Source organism: Cibotium barometz, chromosome 16 (genome assembly GCF_041138505.1).
Source record: "Cibotium barometz isolate CiBa-2024 chromosome 16, ASM4113850v1, whole genome shotgun sequence".
Taxonomy (NCBI): domain Eukaryota; kingdom Viridiplantae; phylum Streptophyta; class Polypodiopsida; order Cyatheales; family Cibotiaceae; genus Cibotium; species Cibotium barometz.
This window is the reverse complement of record NC_141061.1, coordinates 24865535-24891034: the sequence shown is the minus strand read 5'-3', so window position 1 is coordinate 24891034 and position 25500 is coordinate 24865535. Positions and strand designations below refer to the sequence as shown.

The 25500-nt window shown below is 41.0% G+C and overlaps 1 protein-coding gene and 1 long non-coding RNA gene across 2 annotated transcripts; one reads left to right on the top strand and one right to left on the bottom strand.

Annotated features, from left to right (window-relative positions):
- Positions 1-423: 423 nt before the first annotated feature.
- Positions 424-1217, bottom strand: LOC147630484 (uncharacterized). Its single transcript, XR_015267611.1, has 3 exons — positions 998-1217; positions 682-913; positions 424-607 (listed from the first exon to the last, which is right to left on the bottom strand). It is a non-coding gene; the product is annotated as an uncharacterized LOC147630484 (long non-coding RNA).
- Positions 1218-12192: 10975 nt separating this feature from the next.
- On the top strand, positions 12193-12525 carry LOC147630483 (putative acetyltransferase At3g50280). The gene has a single exon (XM_086810819.1). The coding sequence runs from the start codon at positions 12193-12195 to the stop codon at positions 12523-12525; it is 333 nt and encodes a 110-aa protein (XP_086666945.1).
- The last annotated feature ends 12975 nt before the right edge of the window (positions 12526-25500 follow it).

Genomic DNA, 25500 nt, shown 5'->3' with positions numbered 1-25500 from the left:
ATAGAGATTACAAAAAGTGAGATTTTGATGTAGGCTGATAAATGTACATCACTGCTATCCAAAAATTATCCATGATTACCAAAGCACATAATTTTAACAAAAACATCAATGCTTTTTTGCAAACCCACATATACAAAAAATAAGTGAGGTGAGGAGAATGAGACAATATGTAAAATAGTTTAGCCAATATCAATAATGGGCTACGGTTCAATCTCATCCTCAATGAGATCAACTCTTGCCAAACTATCTACTTCAAAATCCAAACAAGTGTTTAGATCTACAAATACATTCAACCCACTTCAAACACCTCATACATCCAGGGGGAGTACGAATTGTAGTAATAGCACACTTCACCGCGACCATCTCTAGCTTTGATAACCTCCACGGTGCACGAGGTAAAAAAACACGCCCATTTGATCTCTCTTGTGGCCAAGCTTCACACATCCTTCCTATTGTACGTAGATCCTCCCTTATGCCTACGGAATCTCGTGTCCCATTCAAATGTTCCCAAATGGTAGATGCCACATTCTTAAAGATATGCATGGGATCAAGCAGGTGATTGATCTTGAGGTGGGACCAATATGATAAACGATAAAAGATGGAGTATCTAAACAAAAGCTGGTGTTAGCAGGCAATCTTTATTTCTTGTCAATATAGCACACAATAGTTACAAACCCTTACCGGCTCATGCCAAGTGGTGGAGGAGTCGTAGAACCGTCCCAAATTCTCATCCAATCTCCCGTTGTGAGTGATTGTGGGAGGACTTCATTCCAAGGGACAACATATCTAGGATGATCAAGTGGGAGAAATCGATGGTGATTCTCATAGATGACCTTATTCAATGCGTCTGCCCGTGAGGCAACAAGCGAAGGACCACAAACAAGACATGCATGGTAACCCGATGTAGTGAGACCTGAACAAGACACAATTAAGAGTTGAAGGTGGGTTTAGAGTTCCACATCCTTTGCCTACTCATAATTAAAAGTGCAATGCTTACCTGAACACTCGCCATAGCCTGGGAAGTCATGCATCGTCCACATCAAGATTGCTTTGCAGTTGAAGTCTCGTGAGACGAGGGAGGCCTGCTCACATCATGCACCTCGATACCTCTCCAAAGTATCTCTAGCTCGTCAATCAAAGGCTCCAAATAAACATCAGGATTTTTGACTTTATGTTTCCCTGGAATTAGAAGGGATAACATAACATGTCCTTTCTTAATTGCCATAGAGGGTGGAAGATTATAATTCACCAATATCACTAGCCATACACTGTAAGAGGTGCTTTTGAGACCAAATGGGTTCTTACCGTCCATACCCAATCCAAGTCTCAAGCTCCTAGATTCTTCCTTGAAGCTTGGCCATGTGTCTTCAATATGCTTCCACGCAAGAGTGTCTGCGGGAGTTCTCCACCTGCCATCGGTTGATCGATGAGGAATGACATGACATGAGCTCTGCAATGGATTTGCACTTGAACATATGTTGGATGCGAGGGATTATGATTTCTTCTTCCTTACAGTTATATAGTAGAGTTTGCATGCATCACAGTATGACTGGCTTCATCACTTTCTATCTTATTCATACCGGCAGCCCAATACACTTAGCATGCTCGGTGGACTCGGAACCCACATTACATTTCTCCATCATTAGGAAAAAAATTAATTGTCATCCTCATAAATGAGATTAATAAAGACTTGTATCAATACTGCAACCATATAAGTTTGGTGATCCATTTGTTGTCGGATTCGAGGTTTTGGCATTCGACATTGAGGATCTTGTCGCTCCTACCATTCCTGCAGCCACTGCAAATGGGTGCAGTGCGAACGGATCTACCAGAGCTGGATGCCTGTGAACATCCGGTAACCGCGCAAATTGCACATGCTGTAAGTACTTCCGAGACAAAAAGTCATTGGCCGCCTCTCTCCCACCAAGGTGGTTGCTTCGATAAATACAAAGCCAGTTGAGGTGCACACATTTCCAGCCAACAACATAGCTTGCGGCACTCTGCTTTCAATCTTCTTTCTTTCTTGTTCCATTCTTGCTCTGGAGTCAACAACGGACTCACTGCTCCCCGAGTTCTTTGCCTTTGCTGTGTCCGATCGCTCTGCTATCGTGGACTTCTCTGATTTTTCCTCAATAGCATGACTTCAGATTGTAAATCATGTATTCTGCGTTCCAATGCAGCCGCATGTTCCCTCATCAGTTCTAACTGCGGATTCAAACTAGTACCTTGACTTTGGAGCTAAACAATCTTTCCAAGGCAATGACCTTAGCATGCCGTGTCATAACCGGCATAACTTCCACCGGCATGTTCGGGTCGGTACTGTTCATTCCACTGCTACTGCCGCTGTGAGGCAGCTTGGGTAGCTTCCGTTGATGCGGCTACCCAACCCTGTTGGCTTCCTGAGCCCTCTCGATCATCATCATCCTCGTCCAAATGCGGGTTTACAGGAGGTCTACATAGCGATTGCACAGCCAAGGTCCATCTCTGAATCTGTCGTTGCCATTCTTCCCCAACTTCTTCTGTCAATGCCACAAGCAGCCCATCCAATTGATCCATATTTATTGTAACCGCACATTAGAACCTGGAGTTTGCACGAGTACCACAGAGAATGCATTTCGCACACTCAGGAATCTGTAAGTTCTCGAGTGATTCCCATATTAAACTCTTCTTGTGCGGTCTAGGCTGATAAAACAAGTCGACCCGAGGGAGCAGTCCACAAAGCTTGTGCTATGCAGTTATGAATATCCCACAATCTCGCATTCTCGACCCGTACACGAGCAAGCTCTGCTTCTAAATCTTGAATTCTTCTATTGCTTGCCATCGTAGGCCATTGTTCAGCTGCTTTGGTGAGGAACTGAGCACATGCCCGCAGATGTTTCGGTTGGACTACCAAATCAGGGGCTTCCAAGAAGGCATTCCCCCTCTCAACCACTTCACAGTGCGCTGGTTGACCCTTGTTGGTTCTTGCACATCCGACGACGGTGGCATTTCCTCCGGCACCATTGATTGCACTGACACCGCAGTTGTCGGCTGTTGCACCATACTAGAAATTCCTTCCAAAACCTCTTCAGGAACCCTGTCCGTCAGTCTGCTCCGTGGCACAAAATCATCTGGAACCGGGAACATCACAGTCAAAATTTGCCCCAACTTAGAGTTACCTGTGGCGTTTCTTGCGAACTGGGCTGCCACCCTCGCCGCTTCCTGTCGACTCCTTAGCTTTAGCACTCTAGCCCATGACACAGACCTGGCTGCCACTGTATCTATATATGCCTTTACCTTAACAAAAATAGTATATGTCTTGGCCTGCAACTAGATTGCCTCCAAAAACCAGTGATAGCATTGGCGGAGCGATTCAGAAGAACACCCCATGAGCTTGTACTCGGAACCCTGCTTGGCCCCAAACCACCTCTCCATCTCCTCTGCAGTAGGGTTGCAGGCGACATTGGTGGTTTCATCCATTTGCAACAACAGGGCCTGATGCACCCACTCCTCTGTCAACATACGACTATCCCCTCTGATATGCACTTCATCCCCCACCGCGAGCTCCTGTGTAACCAAAATCGCCAAGGGATGCACTAGAATTGCCGCCCAATCTAGCATAGAGAACTGGAACATGCACATCTGCTTGCAGGCAGGTTGTCATTTCTGCATCAGTCGGAGCTCTTATTGGCTTGAGGGGCATGAACTGAATAGAAGCCATCCCCATGAGCAGAGAACAAAAAACCACTTGTTGCAAGAAGCGTACTGATTGTTGCAAAGAAGAAGCTGTGGCGCGCGAGAGAGAGTGATGGCACAAAGCAAATGAACGCCAACATTGCTCTTCATTCCACTTTTGCATGCAACGCCATGTGACGATGGCTAAGCATACTTTTGCATGATAACGCTTTAATCGTTGCCATAAATGCCGTGTATTACTCCCAACCTGCATGTCCTCTAAATGATCTGGAGACGAGTACGCATGATGATCTGTCACCACCACAACCACCCAATTTACCACAACTTCTTCTCGAATGGGAAAGGGGCACCGTAGGTTGGTTCCATGATATGGTCGCAACCAAAAATCATTTGCTGTATGTGGTAAAAGTTGACCTTGCAAATTTATCAATTGGAAAGCATTACTTCCAACGTTGCGGTAAATCCAGAATGGCCCTGACCATTGAAACTTCAGCTTACCCGACAACTTCCCCATATGGGTATTAAAAATCAAAACTGCCTGATCTCTTTTGAAACCATGCTTTTTGGAAAAGCGATCCACTTGTGCCTTTTTACGGTTTTGCAATTCTGTCTCAGCGGCGATAGGTAGAAACTCTGCGACCGGTCTTCCTCCAGATTCTCCAAATATGTTAACCATGTAGCAGCTGGCATAAAACACTGGCTGGAACCATCCATCAGCATCCTTTTGCATTAACACACTACCTATTGCAGTATCTGATGCTTACACAAATATATGAAAGGGCTACTCCCAATCGGGAGGAATAAGGATAGGGGCATTAGACACAGCAACAACCGCAACCTCTGAAGATATCTTCCATGCCATCTAACCTGCCCCAAAAATCTGCTTACTTGCTACTACTGGACTGTGGTGCGCTGGCCTGCATAATGGCTGCCACCTTGCTGGGATCCACTGCAATGCCGTCCTTTGAGATGATATGTCCAAGTAGCACGCCACTTTTTACTACTGCAAACACACTTTTTAGCGGATTGAGGCTCAACCTAGCCTCCCAACATTTCAGCAAACACAACTACAATTACAGTAAGTGTGTACATAGTTCATTGAAAGCACTGATGTCATCTAGGAATACCCTCATAAAATCCAACATATAATCTCCAAAAATTTCTTGCATGTCCTGCTGGAATGTGGATGGTGCATTCCTGAGACTGAACCACATGACTGTACAGATAAATACTCTCCAATTTGTAATAAATGCCGTTTTAGCTTGATCTTTAGGTGCCATTCGCATCTGGTTATATCCACTGAACCCATCCAGGAAAGAATAAATCTCATGGCCTGCAACATCATCCAAAATACTATCAATATATGGCAAGGAAAAAGGATCGCGGATGGTGGCCGCATTAAGCTTGTTGTTGTGGATATCCACACAGATCCACAATTTCTTGTTCTTCTTGGGCACTATCACAATGGGCGATATCCATTCTTCTTTATCCACTTGCGTAATGAATCCAACCCGTAGCAATCTATCCAACTACAAGAGTAGAAGCCTGTAGCGACCCTTACGGGGGTCGCTACAGAAGTCATTCCAAAGGTCGCTTTTGAGCATCGTTTAAACGACCTCTATAGCGACGTTTTTGCGATGCATAAACGACGCTTTTTGGGTGGCATAAACCACGTTTTTAGGGTGGCATATGCATCGCGTTTGGGTGGCATAAACGACGTTTCGAGGGTGGCATAAACCACATTGTTAGGTGGCATAAACGACGCAAATTGAGTGGCATAAACACCTAAGTTTGGGTGGCATAAGCGACCTTTTTTGAGTGGCATAAACGACCCTACGAAGGTGGCATAAACGACCCTATTTTGGGTGGCATAAACAACCATGTTTGGGTGGCATAAACGACCTTACGAAGGTGGCATAAGCGACCCTATTTGTATTATTTTTTTTAGCCGTTAGGGTCGCTTAAAAGACCTTTGTTCTGAACGTTTTTTTTTAGCCGATGCGCATTCTCTCTCTCTCTCTCTCATACACATTATCTCCACTTGTGTCTCTTGCACACACATTCTCTCTCTCTTTCTCCCTCTCTCTCTGTCTCTCTCACACACACACACTTCACATAAACATTAGTCTCTCTCTCTCTCTCTCTCTCTCTCTCTCTCTCTCTCTCTCTCTCTCTCTCTCTCACACACACACACACACTTCACATAAACATTGGTCTCTCTCTCTCTGTCTCTCTCTCTCTCTCTCTCTCTCTCACACACACACACACACACACTTCACATAAACATTGGTCTCTCTCTCTCTCTCTCTCTCTCTCTCTCTCTCTCTCTCTCTCATACACACTTGCCTCTTTATCACACACACATCGTACATATACAAACATCATAAAAAATCTCTCTTTCTCTCTCTCTCTCTCTCTCTCACACACACACACACATACGCACGCGCATTCGTGTACGACAAAAGACCCAAGAATCGACATACATCGACTTTTGAAAAAGCAATGGCCGACATCGATTACGGTAAGTATAAATTAAATTTTGCAATCAATTAACATTTAAATCTGTAGATTTGGGAGGTAGACACTTCAAGAAACTCTTGATAGATGTAACACATGTGCATCATGGCCAAAAACACACATACATAAAGAAAATGTTAATGAAAGAGCTCCATCATTCTGAATGAGCGACTATATGTATCAAAAAATTATGTCTACAAACTTAGCACTAAATGGCTCTATCATTAATCGGAGTCATCAGAGGAAGAGTCCTCCTCTTGTACATTCTTGGGTGGTTGCGATGATAACCCTACTGCTACCTGTCGAGCAACCTCGTCCATGTCGTTCTCACCATGTTGCTCCTGCAATTAAAAATGTCTATTAGCTATTTGAGTATAAAAAGAACCACATAACATATAACACATGCAGATCTTGATTGGCATAAAATAATATTTGATAGAATTACTTACAAATGCATCGGGTGTCGGCATCTCCTTCTGTAGTGCTCTGTAGCCGTAAATTGTGGCTCTCCGTATCTCGTCTGCAGATGGTGCTCAACCATAATCCTTTCTCTGTCATTTAAACATTGCATATATATAAGTAAGAAGTGAATTGAATGCATATGAGATCATAGATACATGGATACATATATATATATATATATATATATATATATATATATATGTATATACAAATAGCTATAGATAGTCGAACAAAAAATTTGTGCACTTACAAAGAGTGCTCGAAAGCCACTAGAGCCCATCCGGCCAAGCCGAGAGGTGTGCCCTGACTGGACACGAGCCTGTGCTGCCTCCTGCAAATTAAATGCGCTTTTATATGAATGTATAATTAATGCTATTCGAGAAGTACCTATCATATGCATTGAGTGAATTAACTTTGTGTACCTTCTGTTGAGGCCATGTCACTCTCAAGCGAATCTCTTTCCTGAAGTCCCACCAAGAATCTTTGCACATCGCAGGTGGGCGTGTATGCTCAGGGACTACCGCAAATTTCCTAAGCATTTAACAACAGTGTGTTATTACAAGGTTTCACAATTTACGATCAATAAACATATAGATGGATATATTTAAAACACATATACATAGGTAGGTGGAAGATAAATAGATAAATGTAGCGGTCAATATGCGCTATGGATGCTCAATTGGGTGCATTTGGAGAGCGTACTGGCTCTCCGAATGGACCAATTGCACATCCATAGTGCATACGGACCGGCTGACAGTCTGTATATGCTATGCTAACGCATTTGGGTGCATGTCAATTACACCTTGAAGAACTATTTTGTGCAAGGTTACTGTAAGCCTCTAATATGGACATAAGTACAGTAAGAAGGTATGATTACAAATTAACTAGTTTCTGTTGAGGGAAGAACATTATTCCTAACCTGGGGATAAGCAAATATGCATTGTGTGCTACCATAGCATTTACAAACACTTCTAGGATGATTTTGTATGTGTATTATTTTTGTTCAAGTTTTCTTTTATTTTTAATGATATTAATATGACATTAATATTTTATGAATGCAGATTTCGGATCATCCTCTGGGACACTGCCTCCTCCCACTCTTCTTGTGCGTCCATCTGTAGTCACGAGAGGAGATGGTTCCTCTTCTTCCACATCATCTACGACACTAGGCGACTCACAAACATATTACGTTGAAAGAATCCCATGTTGGTGTGCAGCATGCCATGGCACTCATCGACGAATGCGACGCATATGTTTTGCCCATATGGAGCAGTATGGTCCATGTCCTGATATGCCACCGCAAGAGGAACGGGAGCATCCCATGGTAAGTGATGTCATTTTAGAACTATGTATAAATTCATATCCAAGTTTACTCCGCACTATTAATCATGTTCCATGTGTGTCTCACCCTTCATATAATCAACAATGATGCATTATTCAGCACGTACCAGTTCTACATCCTCGATTTCATGAGGATTGTGAAGACCATGGAATTGATCCTTCATTCCTTCCACGCACACGATATGGTCAAGCCATTTTTCAGTTGCAAATGGAGGCATCATCAACTTCTTTGCCCCCCGTGCCCAATCAGAGACATTGGGTGATTTGGGTGATCATCAATTGCCTGATCGTCTTCTATCTCTCATTCAAACGTACGATCGTAGACGCTATGGAGGATGGTTGGGAGCAGCCCTTCCAGCAGACGGAGAGGTTTTCAGCTTTTGGGGTCCTCGATATGTGATTGCACCATCTACCATTCCCAATGGTGGACGAGGTCTCTTTATTGCACAGGATTTACGCGTGCCCGCAAACTCAGAGGTGACTCTTATGTCATTTTGTGGGCCCATTTATGGTTGGGGCGCATGGCATGCACTTGTCACTTTATCAGAAGTATGACAACATATGGGCTTTGTGCTAATGCGGCCTCACTCACTGAAAGAAACATTAGATATAATTGTGGATCACGGCTTTATATTGATGGAAGACCCTATGCTCAAGGAAATATAGCAGGGCTAATCAATAGTAGTAGAGGGAGAAATGAGAGAACAAATTGTAACTTTATGGAGTGTGAGAATAGTCACGAGCCATGTTATATGATTAGAGATGTACCCATATATATAGTAGTGTGTGCTACAAGATCATTACAAGCTGGCGAGGAATTATTTGTAAATTATGGATGGCGTCGGCCATCACCAGCCCCTCTTTGAGAATGAAATTTGAGATTAAGTGTCGGCCTCTTAAATTATGTATGTTTCAAATAATGTATCCAGCTTTGTAGCCCAATCAGCATTTAATTTTGACAAATATTTGATGATATATTTCATTGTCTCGTCAGTAATACAACTAAGGGTATTTTAGTGTCTTGTCTAAGGTTATCTTGAGTATAGATTTTTGCTGCTAATATGCTTGAATTGTGTTGTAAAAAGGGTTTTAATGTTATGATTATATCACTTAATAATTTGATTGTTGTTACTTTAAATCATTTCTTCATGTAGACTATGTTTATACATGCAGTGTCCAGATGTTGAGGGTGTATCTAGCTCTCACCGAAGTCACCATATCTTGCCAGAGGAGTACATGAGGCTTTTACATACACAAGATCCAAGTACATATCAACGACTTAGAGATGAGTACAATGCAAAATGCAGAGAAAAAGCGACCAATGAGGGACATGTTGATGATGACACAATGAGTTTATCGATGATTGGTTCCAAGCAAGTAGTGAAGAAGAAACTTGTCCGAATGAAAAATTTCTACGAGAAGAAGCTTCAAGGCCCATCTACGATGGTGCATCCATATCAAGATTGAGTGTGACCTTACTCATCTTGAATCTCCAAACATGCTACCAATGGAGTAATGCATCGGTTTCTGCATTACTATCGTAAGTTATATTTGTATTTTGTTTGCATAAAAATAATGGCTCTCAATCACTTTTGTGCTCATTAAATATTTACAATTGAGTGGTAGGCTTCTTTCGAACAAGATTCTACCATCAAACAATGTGATCCCAAAGTCGAGGGACGAGGCAAAGAAAATGATCGCATCCCTTGGACTCGAATACAACACAATTCATGCATGTGTCAATGATTGCATTTTGTATTGTGGAGAGTATGAAAATGCAACCACTTGTCCCAAATGCGGTATTGCTCGTTTCAAACCTATGGCTTTGCATCAGGTATAGCAGGGCTCTTTAGTTGTTTGTTTGTTTATACAATCAAAAAATTTGGATGTTGAAAATATAAAAACAATTTTTGTTTCTCTCAGGCCTATCAACAAAGGGTTACAAAGCATGTCCACCATGCGGTGATTGGCTACGCTCCAAATATAGTCGAAGTTTGAGTAAAAATATATACCTTCGACATCGACGATTTCTACCTCCAGATCATGTGCTACGTTCCAAAGCGAATGCGAGACATTTTAATAGCAAAGTGGAGAATGGATGTTGTCCAACGTGAATGACTCCAAGAGATTGGTACGTCAAGTGGACAAACGGACCTCTAATAGATCCGGAGGCAGAACTTGCAAGCGATAATGATGACGAATATGATTTGCGGCAGTCGTCGAGAGGCAAGAAATCAATGACACAGAATTCCTCCATATGGTATACGTTGGAGTATTGGAAAGATCTAAAAATAACTCATTTGCTTGATCCCATGCACATATTTAAAAATGTTGCACACTCGCTTTGGAATCATCTTATGGGCTTCAAGGATACAAAGGCTGCAAGGGCAGACCTAAAGATTTGCAACTGCAAACGATCACTATGGCCTATAATCAATGAGAAGACAGGAAATATTACTTATTCACAAGCACCATGGGTACTCACAAAGCAAGAGATAAGCGTCATCAATGAGCGGATACGATGCATACGTACTCCTACGGGCTATGGTGCTTCATTGCAAAACATGTTTACCATGGATGATAACTCTCTTTCGGGTCTAAAGACACACGACTGGCATAACTTCATTAAGGTATGGTGCCTCTCTAACATGTATCGTCAATTTCTAATGAAGGTGCCATTACATTATCATTTGTTAACACTAGAGTTAATCTGTGTGCAGCACGTCTTGCCACTTGTTATCGACGGTTGTTTGACTGAGGGTATTAGGGATGTTATATATCGATTGGGATCATTGACAAGGTATTGACAGTGGAACATCATATTGTTCTTACTTCTTTGTCACAAAAATCTTATGCTAATTACATTATTTCTCTTTATAGATGGATTACATCCAAAGAGATCGACTCACATGATATCCCACAACGAAAGCTAGAGTGTATTGAGCTCCTTTGTCTGATGGAGAAGGAGTTACCTACCTCCTTTTTTGACATTCAAGTCCATGTTATGATCCATCTCGTTGAAGAGATAGAGATTGCTGGGACCGTGAGTACACGATGGATGTTCTGGGTTGAAAGGTACATGGGGGTATTGAAAGGATTTGTGCGCCAGTGAGCAAGACCCGAGGGATCCATGGCAGAGGGATGGTTGCTTCACGAGTGCATGTATTATCTATCCGAGTACTTACAACATGTGGATAACAAAGCTCCTCCTGGTTGGAGAGAAGAACAATCAGACAACGAAACCACAGAGATGTTATGTGGGCAAGGGGTCCCACTAAAGATAAGTGCTGAGGAGAGGGAAGCGCTTAGTACTTTTGTGGTGTATAACTCAGATTGCATGCAAAAATGGATTGACAAGCATGACAAAGAATGCAAAGAGAGAAACAGGAGAAGTAGGGCATCCAAAAAGGGTCGGAGTGCACCTCCAACGATGAGCCTAGAATGGTTGAATACACATATCAGAGAGATGCGAGGGCAGGGGTTTGAAATCTCGCGAGAAGAGTTTGAGCTTAGCCTAGGATGCGACACCATGGTAAGTTACTCCAATGTTATATTTTAATTTGAATAATACTACATGTTTTTCTGGATTCTAACGATACATGTTCATGTGGTTTCCATGTGGTTTTAGGTCCGAGCTCACAGTAACATGTGGGTGTGTGGTCAGCATCTCCGCGTCAAGAGGATTGATGATCTTCGTGTTACTCAGGACTCTTGCATCGTTGCGTCCTTTCATCAACTCTCTCGTGCAAGTGCTTGTGACACAAATTTGATTGAGGATGAGCTCGGCTACGTAGGGGATCTGGAGGGCATATACGAAATTAACTATCGTGTTATGAAACAGGTACGCATGATTCGTTTCAAAATATTATGCAAACCAAATGATTGAAATATTCAGCATCTTTGAGTAACAAGTTTATATACATTATAATATTGCAGGTAATTTTGAAGATGCGTTGGTTTCGAGCGGAGTACAAAGGAAAAAGGGCCACCTTGAGGCACGAACAAAGCGGCTTCTGGTCCGTTGACTCATCGAAGCTCCTACGAGCAACCAAAGAGCCCTATCTCTTCCTGATGCATGCGCAACAAGCTTTCTTTTACAAAAATCCAAATGGCAATCCATGGTGGCAAATTGTTCATGTGAACCCTAGAAGCCGAAGAGCTGGGGAGCTTGAGGACGAGGACCTTGCCGCTACAGCCATGCGAATACACAACTCAGTGGCGTCTTGTACGGACTCAGCATTTCATGGGTGGCTGCATTGGCTAGAGGCGAACGGTCGAGATGAAATCTTTGCCAGGTGTATGCTCAATGGTGCACGCCTCCGAGCATCCAGCTCGCCGAGGTTCCCCATCTTCCAAATCGACTTTGGTTGGGGGAAGCCCCTGGTGGCTCGGTGCCCTAGCGCAGAAGACACTGGCAAAATCGTGTTCTTCCCTGGCGCTGATGGCCTTGGTAGTATCGATGTCTCTTTGGCACTTCCTCTACACATCATGCAACAGCTGGAGAGTGACTCTGATTTTATCGACCCCTAAGAAACTAGTACCTTGAAACCTACATCTCTTTGGTCGACAATTTACCTTAATGTGAGGTTGATTAAAACACTATGCTCAAATAAAAAAGAGATTTAAGATATACTTTTCCAATGCCATTGAGAAAATACTTGTCCACCCATCCCCCCCCAAAAAAAATAAAAAAAATCCAGAGACAAGGAAAAACAATAATCCAATCAACGTGTACGCCTTCAATTTATAACGTACCTGGTTAAACTAGGTTGGTTTCGATGTGTTGAAGTATGTTATTTTTAGACGTGTTGGTTTAGTTATCCATTAGGGGAATTTTGGACTCAACTTTGGGCCCTCTAAGAAGTGCCAACTAAGCTTAGAGAGAGATAATCCAAAAAGCCTTAAAAAATAAGGTGAAATTGATTTTGGAGTATTTTCTCTCGGCATTTTCTTGAGATATAGAAGATATATTTCTATTTTTAAATGTACATAAAAATGATAGAATATTGTGAGTTCTCGAAGTCTTCAATCTGTTCATGTACTATATGTACTACATGAACAATGAATTGGTCAATTCTCCAAGTTTAATGGCTTATATCTCAAAATCTCTACGTACAAGCCGAAATAGAATATTTCTTGAAATTTAAACCAAGGATCATCCAAAAATAGTTCGAGTTCTTTCCCTCGAAGAAATTTCACCTCAAATTTCGAAGGTCATTAGGAATTTTTTGGACCCAAAAGGGCCTCCTAAGGATTCCTAATTTTAAGGGATTAGAGCTTAAAAAGATGGGCTTAAGGGACACAAAGGCTATGATGACCCCTATTTTTTGCCTTGCCACATCAGCCATACCTCCCTAGTTTCACTTTTTAAAGAGAATATTCTCATACTCTCTCTCTTACTTTTTGACTTTTCTCATACTTTCTCTCTTATTTTTTGAATTTTTTATTTTCACTCTCTATAAATTGAATCTTTCTTGTCAGTTTGAAATCTCCTCTCTCATTAACTCCCACCATATCTCCCTTCCATATCAGCAAAACATTCTCGTATTTAGGTGGGCCCCAAAAAGTTAAAAAAAATTATTTTTTATTTTTTTACATTTTGAGGTGGAAAAAACACCACCCAACCAATATGTATGATGAAAATAAAAATTTTCTTCCAAAAAGCTTGTAATTCAAGGGTCACGTCAGAAGCCTGTCAGGAGCCAGTACATCCATAACTAACTGTCAGGTCCCCACAACCCCATAAACATAACTAACTGTCAGATCTCGAAATTGTGGAAATCTTAAAAATTAATATTTTTTAATTTTTCTCATAAATGTAATTTATTGATGAAAAACTCCATGTTAGTATATTTGTATATCAAAAAGATCATTTTTTACTTAGAAAAATGGATTTGTGTTAAACCTGCAACAGCAAAGTTTTAACAGTCTCTCTCACTTACTCCCTCTCTGTCCCTCTCTCTCTCTCTCTCTGCTTTAGCTTCTTCCTTTGCTTAGCTATGGAGCCTTTGCAAGCTGTGTGTATAGCCCCTTGTGAAGCTAGAAAACGGAATTTACACATTCGTATTCCTGAAGAGTATGGCAGCTCTAAAAAAACTCATCCTACTGATGCACAATCTGTCCAAGCTCGTAGGATAGCTAAGGAGAAAAATGTAGATCTTTGGGTTGATGGGCATCTCTATCCAGTTGACCCTCCATTAAGAGCAAACCCTCCTTTCCGTAATTTATCATCTTTTATGCAATTTGTTGGTGAAGGAGAGCTTGGCTTGTTAGGATATTGTAGAAGATTGACTACAAGTGGAGCTTGGCAAACCCATATTCTCCAATCTCAATTGCAAGCATCACAATTCAGCCTTTTACAATGTCAAGAAGGACTTAAAACATCATCAGATAAAATGAAAGAGATCCTCGTAGAGAATGTGGAGAAGGATGCAAAGATTCAAAGGCTAGAGGAACTTATCAAACGACTCAAAGCAACACCAAATGGTTCTCGTGAACGCAAAAAGACATTGGCTCGTATAGAATCTCTTGCGTTTAAAGGTGGAGCACGGAAGAAAAAGATTCGTACAACAAAGTAAGTAACATAAACTTTCATTATGCACTCAGTGATTTAAACAAAATAGTCATGATTTGTGTTCTGCCAGGAATTTTCTGCAAGAGGTGTGGTTCTAATGAAGAGGGATGGAAAGATTTGGTCAAAGCCATTCTGAATACCAAGGATATTCTCTCAATTATTACTGACCCTCATCATCCTAAAATACGCGAAGTTGTTGTCAGCAATGTAGTGAGCGAGATTACCACCTCCATCGATTCTTCATTAATTCAACATGCTTGTGATGCGGGTGGAATCAGCATGAAAGGGTACCAAGCAATCCGTTAGGTTGTAAAAGATGCATTTCTAAGACAAGGAATCACTGGCACTTTATTTCCTACACTCAAGGTGATTCACAATGTCAAGCGTATCAATAATGATGATGTGCAGCGAGCTATAGGGACAGTTTTATCACGTTGAGGACACACTAACATTAGACACAGGGTCGAGCAGAAAGAAAATCAAGACAACAAGTACAGAATTTCACTATGATGTTTACAATAACATCTTTGTTTATATTGAGAGACTACAACAAGCTTTGGTGAATTTCTATGGTCTTTCACTAGAAGGTGAGAACTTGCAACTGCTACTATTCATGTTTTTCAGTAGAAAATGAAGACGATTATTTTGTTTTGAATATTGTAAATTACCGTTTATTTACAATTTTGGGGAGCACACTTTCATTTGTGCTCAAGCTAGATGAGTGCCAAATTGTGAAAGGTCGGAAGCTAGAACGTATGAGCATTATGCTCATGAATGAGGCCATGATTTGTGCATGGGAAAAGACTACCAAACCAAGTTTTAGTGTGCAATCTGAGAAAGAGGTCTGGTGGCTTGGTGCATTCGAGCTACCGAAGGAGACACATGAGGTATTGACATGGATGTTTGAAAGGACTCCCTGGATAACAGATGTAATCAAAAAGCAAATTGATGGTCAACTTTTAGATGTAGAAAACATAGGAAAGTTCAAGGTGGATTGGCATCTTGGGGGAGATTTGAAGACAATTAAATGCATGATGGGTTGTGCTCAAGGCGCGACATCAAGATGGCCTTGTCCATACTACTGCAATGCTCAAATTGATATTCCTAGGCAGAAAAAGACAAATGGAAAAGGTATACAGAAGGTTGGTTCTGTTGGGAAGGATGCCTCAAAAGGTCCCAAGAAAGGGAAGAAGCAACAAGAAGATGCAGTAGATCCAACCGAGTCAACTGATGATGAAGATGAGGAACAACCAAATGCAAGATGGGTAGAAGGTGTCATGTCTCGTGATATGCTAGGAGAACCAAACAGGAATTCAAATTGGAGCCCCATCATTAATTTTCCACTAAAGAATATTCACTTTTGCACACTTCATGCATTCATCATGAGAATCTTTGATCGATTGCTTAAGTGCCATATCGATTATGCATTCACAATGCCTACACAAGAGAGGAAAGTTGCAGCCCTTGGTAAATTAGAGCATCTTTTGAATTCTCTGGGCTGCCATGGTGGAAACGTGAAAATTGGAGTGAATAAGAAAGCCTCTGGTATGTAATACGAGGTTGCTCAATGACTGGATCAAAGGCAAGGAGATTTTTGGAGAAGCCAGCAAACATAGAGAATTCAAAGAAGACTTGGGGACTCTTGAGAGACCTGTGTGCAATCACCACAAATGTAGATTGTCCAATGCCAGCTCTTATAAATATGCGCAAACAGCTTTGGATAAATTTCAATAACATGGTTCGCATTATGAATCAAAGTAGCACAACTGCCCAAGAACGAGCATCATTCCAACAACATATCATAGAATTCACCAAAAGTGTGCTAGGTGCTTGGGGAGAGAGTAAAGTAACACACTATATGGTAAGTTGTACAGTAAAAAAATAAACTGGTGTTTTAACCTTGACTTTTTCTATTGTCATGTGTACAGCACATAGTTTATGCGCATGGTGCGTATTTCATGAACAAGTATGGATCGTTCGACATGTGGAGTACCCACCAAGGGATGGAGAAATCACATTATAAAGCAAGAGGGGTTTATTTCAAAAATACAAGACATGGAGGTGGAGCTTCTGTAGGAGGAACACGTACAAACTATCTACAAGAGATGTTCAATTGGTTTTATCGCACAACGTTTGGAAGGGTATTGGTTAGGGAGCGGGCCCAACAATCTAAGCTTGCGCAAAGAGGCACACAAGGCTGCAAAAAGTCATGCTCGGCTTGAATGGTTGCAGACCAATGCTCCCCATAGGCATGGTGCTTGTTGGCATGCACGAATGAGGAGACAAGGGAGGCGTTGGGTTGTGCACGCACCAGCATAAATCTAGATGTAATAAGGCTAAGAAAATAAGTTTAGTTAGTTTTTTTTCCCTTAAAAAAACTATTAATAGTTCCTTCTCTCACTTCATTTTCATTTCACCTTTTTAGAGAGCTTGAGCTCAAGATCTACGTAGACACCCACGTAAGGACACCAACACATCACCACGTTAGCATAGTCGTACATGGATATGGCACGCACCAAGAACACCGCACGTGTTACCATGCCTTCACAAAACACAGTGCAAGGCACCCAACAACCACATACTGGCGACACCACAGAAGAGAGTGACCCCTTGGATTCAAGGACACGCCCAATGGGATCACCAGAGTCCACTAACCCTCCTCCCACAGTAACCCTCCTCCCACAGCAACACCAGCGCACACACATGTAGGCCCTTCTAGTGGGAGGAAGCGTGTGAAGAAGACCCCACAATGCAACCACCTAGGTGAGGACCGAGGTTGGGGACGTATCAAGGTCTACCTCACATCGCATGCATATAATGCCCAGGCATTCATCCATTCTCAAGCCAGCTATCTTTTCAAGGTCATGAAGAAATAAGTATTCTTCACCTTCCACCACAATGGTGCTCAAGAGATTGATCTCAAGCTCTCGCAGCACCTTGCTCTCCTGGTGTGGGAAAGATGGCCCTGCATCTTCTACTACAGTGGGTTGTTCAGCTGACTGCTGCTCTGCTGCCAGGGATTTCACTGACATAAACAAAAACATGTGAACATGTTAATAACATATGTTAATAACACAAAAAATCTTGTGATCACATGTTATATTCACAAAGCTTTCACAAGGGCCTAAAAAAATTATCTTTGTCGGGCATAAAAAATCTTCTTAGGTAGCCACTGACCTGCTATTATGTGAAGATGGTAACATGAGAACATGTGAATAGCTTATTCCCATGTGTAGCCAAGCTTTTAAAGGGTTTCCAAATGGCATAGGCATAATTTCTTCTTCTAAGGCTTGAAATGGGATCCATGTCCTGTGCTTTTGCATCCATCTTTGGTAGTGCATACGCATGTACAAAATAGAGCATGCCTTCAAGAACCTGAAAAGACACTGTAGAATCTACTACTTTGCACTTGTACACATCACCTTGATGTGACCCCTCATTAACCTCCCGACCCTCTCCTAGTAATCCTTGAATGAGGTCAGACCGTACCTCCTTACAAATATACATTATTTTTGTTTGGTGCATTGGCATGGAATTGAACATGTGCACAAAAACATGTAAAGGACAAAACTAATTTAGCCCTACTGACCTAGATGCCTTTGAAAACTTGAGTGATGTCTTGATATCACTTACCATCTTAAACTTTAAGCATAAGATGGTCCAAGCATCAGGTTTGGGCCATTCGGGATTGTTAAGAGGGGGGTTGGGGATCTCTTCTAGCTTGCCAAATAAACCTGGTTTTTTATCTACAAAATATGAGTGAGAAAAGAAAAAGATATTATTCTGTACAAGATCACTTGGCCTTTGAGATACAAACATTGCCTCTCCAATGGATGCATGCATAGCATAGAAAACTCCAGTGAGGCTTTGTGGTGGTTGTTCCTCAACATAATTAGAGGGAAAAATATCTGCAGAGAGACATAAGAAAATGGAGAATCATAAGAAATTTTGAAACAAAAAATCCAATATTAGCATGTTGTTAAAGCTGTGTTTACGTTACACTGACAATTTGAAGGAAACCTTGGTCGTTGGCCTTGAATGTACAGGTCTCCAAGGGTATACACATGTTGCACTATGTTAACCAGTCCTTCCTTCTTAGTATGCTTGAAGCCTTGTAGCCGCCCGTTCCAATGATGTAGCATATTCCCCAGTTGACGCACTCAATGTGGTCCCTTAGAGCTTGGCTGCATGTAGACCCAAGCCCCAACCTTGAATCTTGTTGGAGCCCAAACTCCATTCTAATCTCTTGTGTTATGCAGCACAAGCTCTTCCACCTTCTCCCTAGGTCTTCTCACATTACTGGAAGAGGCCATGGTGGTAAGAAAAGAGAAGAAGGGAAAAGAAAAGCTTGTTTTACAACAGAAGAGTGGAGAGGAGAGAAAGTTCAGGGTTTTCAGTGCAGCAATGGAAAGCTTAAAAGAGGGTTAGAGTTTGAGAATAGGCTTCCTGAACCTAGGGTAGACTAAAGAGGGATAGAGTTTCTGCAGAGCAATGGAGAAGGAGGGAGCTTAAGAGAGAGAGAGAGAGAGAGAGAGAGAGAGAGGGAGATTGAGAGGGAGGGAGCTTGAGAAGGAGGGAGAGCTTGAGAGAGGGATGGAGTTTCTGCAGCAATGGAGAGCTTAGAAAAGGAAGAAAGAGGGAGAGGGAGCTTGAGACTGAGGGAGCTTGAGAGGTATGGAGTTTCTGCACAGCAATGGAGAGCTTAGAAGAGGAAGAAAGAGGTTCAAAATGAGCTTTCCAAACCTAGAGTATGTTGGGGGAAAGTTTGAGAGGGAAAACACACTTTTGGGAAAAAAATTAAAAATTAAAAATTTTTAAGGTTTTTCATCTGCGTGATTCTAGGTGGGGGGGACCTCTAAGTTTGGGCCCAAGAGGTAGGGGGACAAGAGTAGTAATTAGGCCCCATTAGCAAACCAAAGCCTAGGCCCCCTAGGGTCAAAGAAGTCAAAAATGTGCACCCAGCCCTCTTGCTATTGGTCCATTCCTAATCAAAAGTTAATCCAAGAGGCCCTCTTTGGGTCCAAAAAATTCCTAATGTTTTCACTTCCCTCCCTATAAGAAACTTTACCTCAAATTTCGAAGTTATTACATATCAAAGTTTGCAGGTATTGGTACCTTTAAAATCAAGGTTTTTCTTGCAAATTAGTTGGACTCTTTACTTCTTTTTACTATTTTGGCACTTTTCTCTTTCCATTCAGATTTTTCTACTAATCAAGAGCAAGGAGGAACACAGAGAGAATCAAGAGGATGGCAGAGGGATCAAGAGCAAGGAGGAATACAGAGAAAAGAGACATTTACAACCTGCACATCGAGCTTGAACATGAATATGAACCTCTAAGTAAGAGAAATAAACCTAATACTTTGTGTAATGCTTCTAAAGAAATGAACATTGAGGATGCAAGGGAAGAAAAACATAGATTTATGGATTGATGGGATGCTATATCCGAAAGACCCTTTTAGAAACTCCACCCCCTATTTAGGAATACAATATCTTTGCTTAACTTTGTTGGAGATGGCTATAATGGGCTCCTAAGATACACATCATTTGGAAGCAACAAGCAATGTTCTTAAATTAGAAAGAGATTTGTTTGAGAAGGAGACCATTCATTTGAAGAAAACCATGGAGCATTGTGTGCATAAGTTATTAAGCAATAAGGAAACCATTTCAGGGCTTGAAAAACCATGGAGCTCTGTGTGCAGAAGTTATTAAGCAATAAGGAAACCATTTCAGGGCTTGAAAAATAAATGTTTGAATTAAGACATAAGCAGACCTCATTAGGTCTCCATAAACGACAAAAAAACTAAGAGATATTGAGCAAATGAAGCTAGGAGGTGGTGGCATCAAGAAGAGAATACATGCAATCAAGTAAGCTCCTTTCTATTAACTGGTTTATTGTTTCTATTATGATATTTTATGAATAGCAATCATTATTGCATATGTTCATGTATATCAATTTTTACATTTCAATATGATATCAGATCATTATCGCACCCTGATAATCAACGAGACAGAACCTCCTGGTGCACATTTAAGTCTTCTTTTAGAGCGCCAATATGTAGAAGCATTGATGAACGAGAAGAAATATAGGAAGGTCTCAGAAAAGCAAATAGACGACTTTTTCAAAGATAATCAACTCAATCCACAGGACATCCACGCAATACTTGATGAGGCTGGTATATCACACAAAGGGTACTCAGCCATTTATAAGACTTCGCAGGAAAAGATGAAGGATTCTAGTATGAAAGGATCATTATTGCCAAATCCTTCTTTGGTAAAAAAAATACGTAAACAAGTAAACGAAGAGGTACTGCAAGCACTAGTAGGAACCCCATTTTATATTAAAGACACCTATGCTGCACCAACAGGAGATGTGGTCTACAATAGATACAATAATATTTTCTACGACTTGGAGGCCTTACAATCATATGCTGTTCAGTTGCTTGAAGTTACTCCTGAAGAATGTGATGGTGTCCTCAAATTTGTGCTAAAGCTTGATGAGTGTCAAATTGTGAAGGAGAGAAAGTTAGAAAGGGTTACCACCATCACACTGATGAACATGGCACTTGATACATCTATTCTAAAAGATGATCCTAGATGGTTTAGTGTTTAATCTAAAAACAATATATTGTCGTTGGGATCGTTTGAGGTAAAATTTATTAGGCTCGGATATGTTTGTGAAAAAAGAATTACATATAAAAAACACTAATGGGTGTTGCATTCCTATGTTTCTTATGTATTGTAGGTAGAATCAGAGAATTTTGATGTTTTGCATTGGGTCTTTCATAAGACATCGATACTCGAGATCATCAGCGAGACGAGGAGCAGAGAAATGTGGTAAAATCTTGGATGTGGAAGCCATGGGACAATATAAGGTGGAGTGGCATATGGCGGGTGATCTTAAAACTCTGAAATGTATGCACAATGTGTCAAAGGCTGCCAATTCAAAAAGTCCATGCTTGTATTGCATGTGCAGTACAAAGGTGTTTGATAAGAGGTATTGGAAGAAGGCATCGGATAGGCACTTGAAAGACCCAAACTTCAAGCCAATTCTCGATATTCCATTGTCAAGTGTCCACATTTGTACAATGCATGCTCTTTGCAGAATCATTGAAAAACTCTTGTTTTTATACATATGTTTTGCATGGACTCTACAGCCCAATACAACAAAGATTACATCCATCAAAGCACTAGAGAAAGTTCTATCAGACATTGCTTTGCATGGTGGACATGCAAAAATTAAACAAGATGAAAAAAGGTCTAAGGATGGGAAGAATGTACATAAGAAACCTTCCATTGGGGGTGTTAAAGCAAGAAGGTTTCTATTTGAGCCAACACCAGAAGGTCGTAGAAGAAGACAATCAGTGCAGATCGTAAAATACAACAAATGGAAGTGCGTTCACAATGCAGTAGTAGACCATGCAGACAATGGTCAAGCAAGAACATGGAAAGCCAAGGTGTGGAAATCTCTAGACACTATGTTGTTTAAGTTCTGTGTGACAAGAAAGTGTGGACGAAGGAGGACCATGAAATATTTCAAACAGTGCTAGATGAGTTCAAGAAATCAATGATTGATGCATGGACGGATCAACACATCACCCACTATATGGTATTAGATTGATTATGCATTGAACAAGTTTTTATACTGTATATTAAAAAATATACTAATTAATGTATTCTTTTATTCTCTTGAAGCATATTATATTCCATCATACCCCTTGGTTTGCAAAGAAGTATGGTAGTTTATCAATATGGTCAACCCAGGGAATGGAGAAAACACATTATCAAGCACGCTCCGGGTATTTCAATCATACAAGACATGGTGGAGGAGTAGAAAAAGCTAACAGTTTAGAGGAATTACATCAGTGGACATATAGGAAGCTTGTACACAAAGCCAAAAAGAAGCAGTAGTTCAAAGCATCCCAAATTAATCAAGCAGTAAAACTTGTGAATAAAGAAAGAAAACAAGATATATGGAGGAGATCTAATGCAAGTATTAAGCATGCAGAATGGCGAGTAACAAAACAAAGAAATGGAAAGATTTGGATATCCATAGATCCATGATTAACATTTCAAATTCAGAAATGATCATATGCAAACTGTCATGACATTACACGAGAGAGAATATTATTACAAGAGATAGGAATATACTACTACTCCTTAACCTGTTCACTAACATCCTCCGGTGCATGAAGCCTTGCCCTTTTTGAAGATGGCTCTGCAACATCCTATAACTGGAAAACTGGAGGAATCCTCGGTTTTGTGAATCTCAGAAGCTCCCTTTTGCCATAATCACTTAGCATATTGGGATCCTTAATCCCACACACCAATCCATAAGCAGTATAGGCTAAGTAATATTTACTCCTTAGTGCATAGACTCCAGGGCCCTACCCAAAGATTCGCAATGCTAACTGCTTCTTTAAAAGCATGACTTTGTCTACATTCCACCTGACGGCATATGCCCCAAGGTATCTGGATAATGTCTTGATTGTAAACAAAGGAAATTCTGCATTGTCTTTCGAGAATTTCTTGTGGAATATAATGAATTGTGGAAACTTCAATCGGTTTATGTACTCTCCCAGTGCTGAGTCCATTCCGAGTCCTCCCACGCGTTTGCCTCCTCCGCGAGAGAGAAACTCATCCTCAAACACAACCAGCTGCAAAACAATATTGTCGATGAGCTAACACAACAAATAGAATAAGCTACTCAACATGATAAAAAGTAATTAACAAGTAAACACACCTTCTGATTTTCGTTCATTAACAAGTAAATCATTTGTCCATATATTGATTGTTGAGTTAGTGTCTAGTGTCTTGGACCGTCGATGAGGACGTCCCTTCCCTTCCCATGTGTAAAATATTAAGTTTGCTGATTGAATAGCCTGAAATTCCCCTTCAGTGGGAAGGTTGGATTCATAGCTTTTTGCATCCTTGTACATCATGAATAATGTGTCGGCAGCAGAATGGAACTCACTGTCCTTGACATTTGAATCCAATAAGAGATACTTATCCAAATCTGGATCCACAAAATCTTCATCTTCCTCAAGATTCTGTGCAATGATGGCCAGACAGTAGTCTTCCCTTATGTCAAAGAGAGCTTGAATATCTGTAATTAACAAATATTCTTTGTTACCAATAGGAAATGTGGGGAGTAGTGGGGTTGGAATGTCCCCTGCTTCCTCTATCATAGAGGGCTGCTCGTCACCTATAACCACTAAGGTGTCTTCTCTTCTGAGCGCATCAATATCCAACTGCTCACTTAAGTCCCTCTCTATAGTTTATCTCCTCCGCAATCTCTTGAACTTCATCTTCTGCTCTTGGAGGCTCCTCTAGCTTCTCCTCAATTTTTTCATTTGCAACTTCTTCATCCTCAAGCAGCACATGCAGGTAGCAGATAAATCCATAGTGGTAAGCAACGAGACGACACTTGCGATTGTGAATGGGACACTTACTATGTGTTTTCTTCTTATCATCTGGCACCTTTAAAACATCCCTGTTCAACTTTTGTCTCAGGGTTGTTGAAGGCACGATACCATTCACGTGTACGTACTGGAAGTCGTCAAACATGACTGTACCACTCAAAGTGGTCTGTTGAAATTGCTGCCCTTTCTCCTCAAGATACGAATGAGCAGAAACGATCATGTCTTCGATGGAGAAATTGAAATTAAACATGCGTGAGATTTCAGGATGGCGATGATGCTGTCAAACTTTATACAGGAAGTCGAACAACTTTTCATCTGGGGTTTCTTGAAGGCCAGCATCAGACTCAACCTCAATCCCGAAAGGTTCCATCTACAAGCCAGGAAATATGTCAAGAACGACGAAAGTTCTGTGTAAGATAATAAAGGATTAGCCAAGATCAGTATAACCCACGATAAGCGTTGGAGAAATCTCATCGACATCTCTAGTCGCGTTGTAGTAATTTGATGAAATATTAGTGAGAAAATGAAGGAAAAATGTGCCAAAATCACTGCAACACGATACGTGTGGGAGAATTCACAAGGAGCCCTCTCTTCACGCTATAGTGATTTGATGTAATATTTCAAAGGCAATGACGATTGTAAGAAAAATCACTACAAGAACGACAGTAGGACAAATCACTATAACGTGATATGGGTGGGAGAGTTCTCAGACCGACTCCCCTCTTCACGCTGTAGTAATTTGATCAATTATTTGTAAGGAAAAAATTAATTTCTTAAAAATCTAAACGATGAAATCTTTGAAAAAGAAAAAAAAGAACGACAGTAAGACAAATCACTATAACGCGATATGCTTGAGAGAGTTCGCACCAAGACCTCTTCTCGCGTTGTAGTGCTTTCAAGAAATTTATGCAAGAAAATTACCATTGTGGGCAAAATCACTACAATGCGATATGGGTACGTTAGTTCTCACTGAGATCCCTCTTCGCATTGTAGTGATTTGATGACATATTTGGGAGAAATAAATTAAATTCTTAAAATTATAAAAGCAGCAATCTTTGATGGAATATTTATAAAACAATTATACAACTTCGGCCAAATTGAAACACAGAAATATTCAAAAACATATCGCAAAATTCACTAGGAGAGCAAGAAGCAACCAACGAAGTTGACTGTAGGAGAGCAAGAAGCAAGGTGAAGGTGATGACTGCGAGAAAAATTGCACGAGATGACTGCGAGAAAAATTGCATGAGAGCAAGAAGCAACGAATAATGAATGTTGGTCACCTTTATCCACCGAAACTAACGTTTTGTACACGTGGTAGACATGTATGATGGCACACCACATGCTCTGTGCACATATGATGACACATGTCAAAATTTGATTGATCGTAATCATCATGAGTACGGCCCCACGTCCTCCTTGGCACGTGTGGACATGCTCTTTTGCACGTGTGTCGTGCTTGTCCTCGGTAAATGTGGTACTCGTCCTCAGTAAATGTCAAGTGTCCTTGT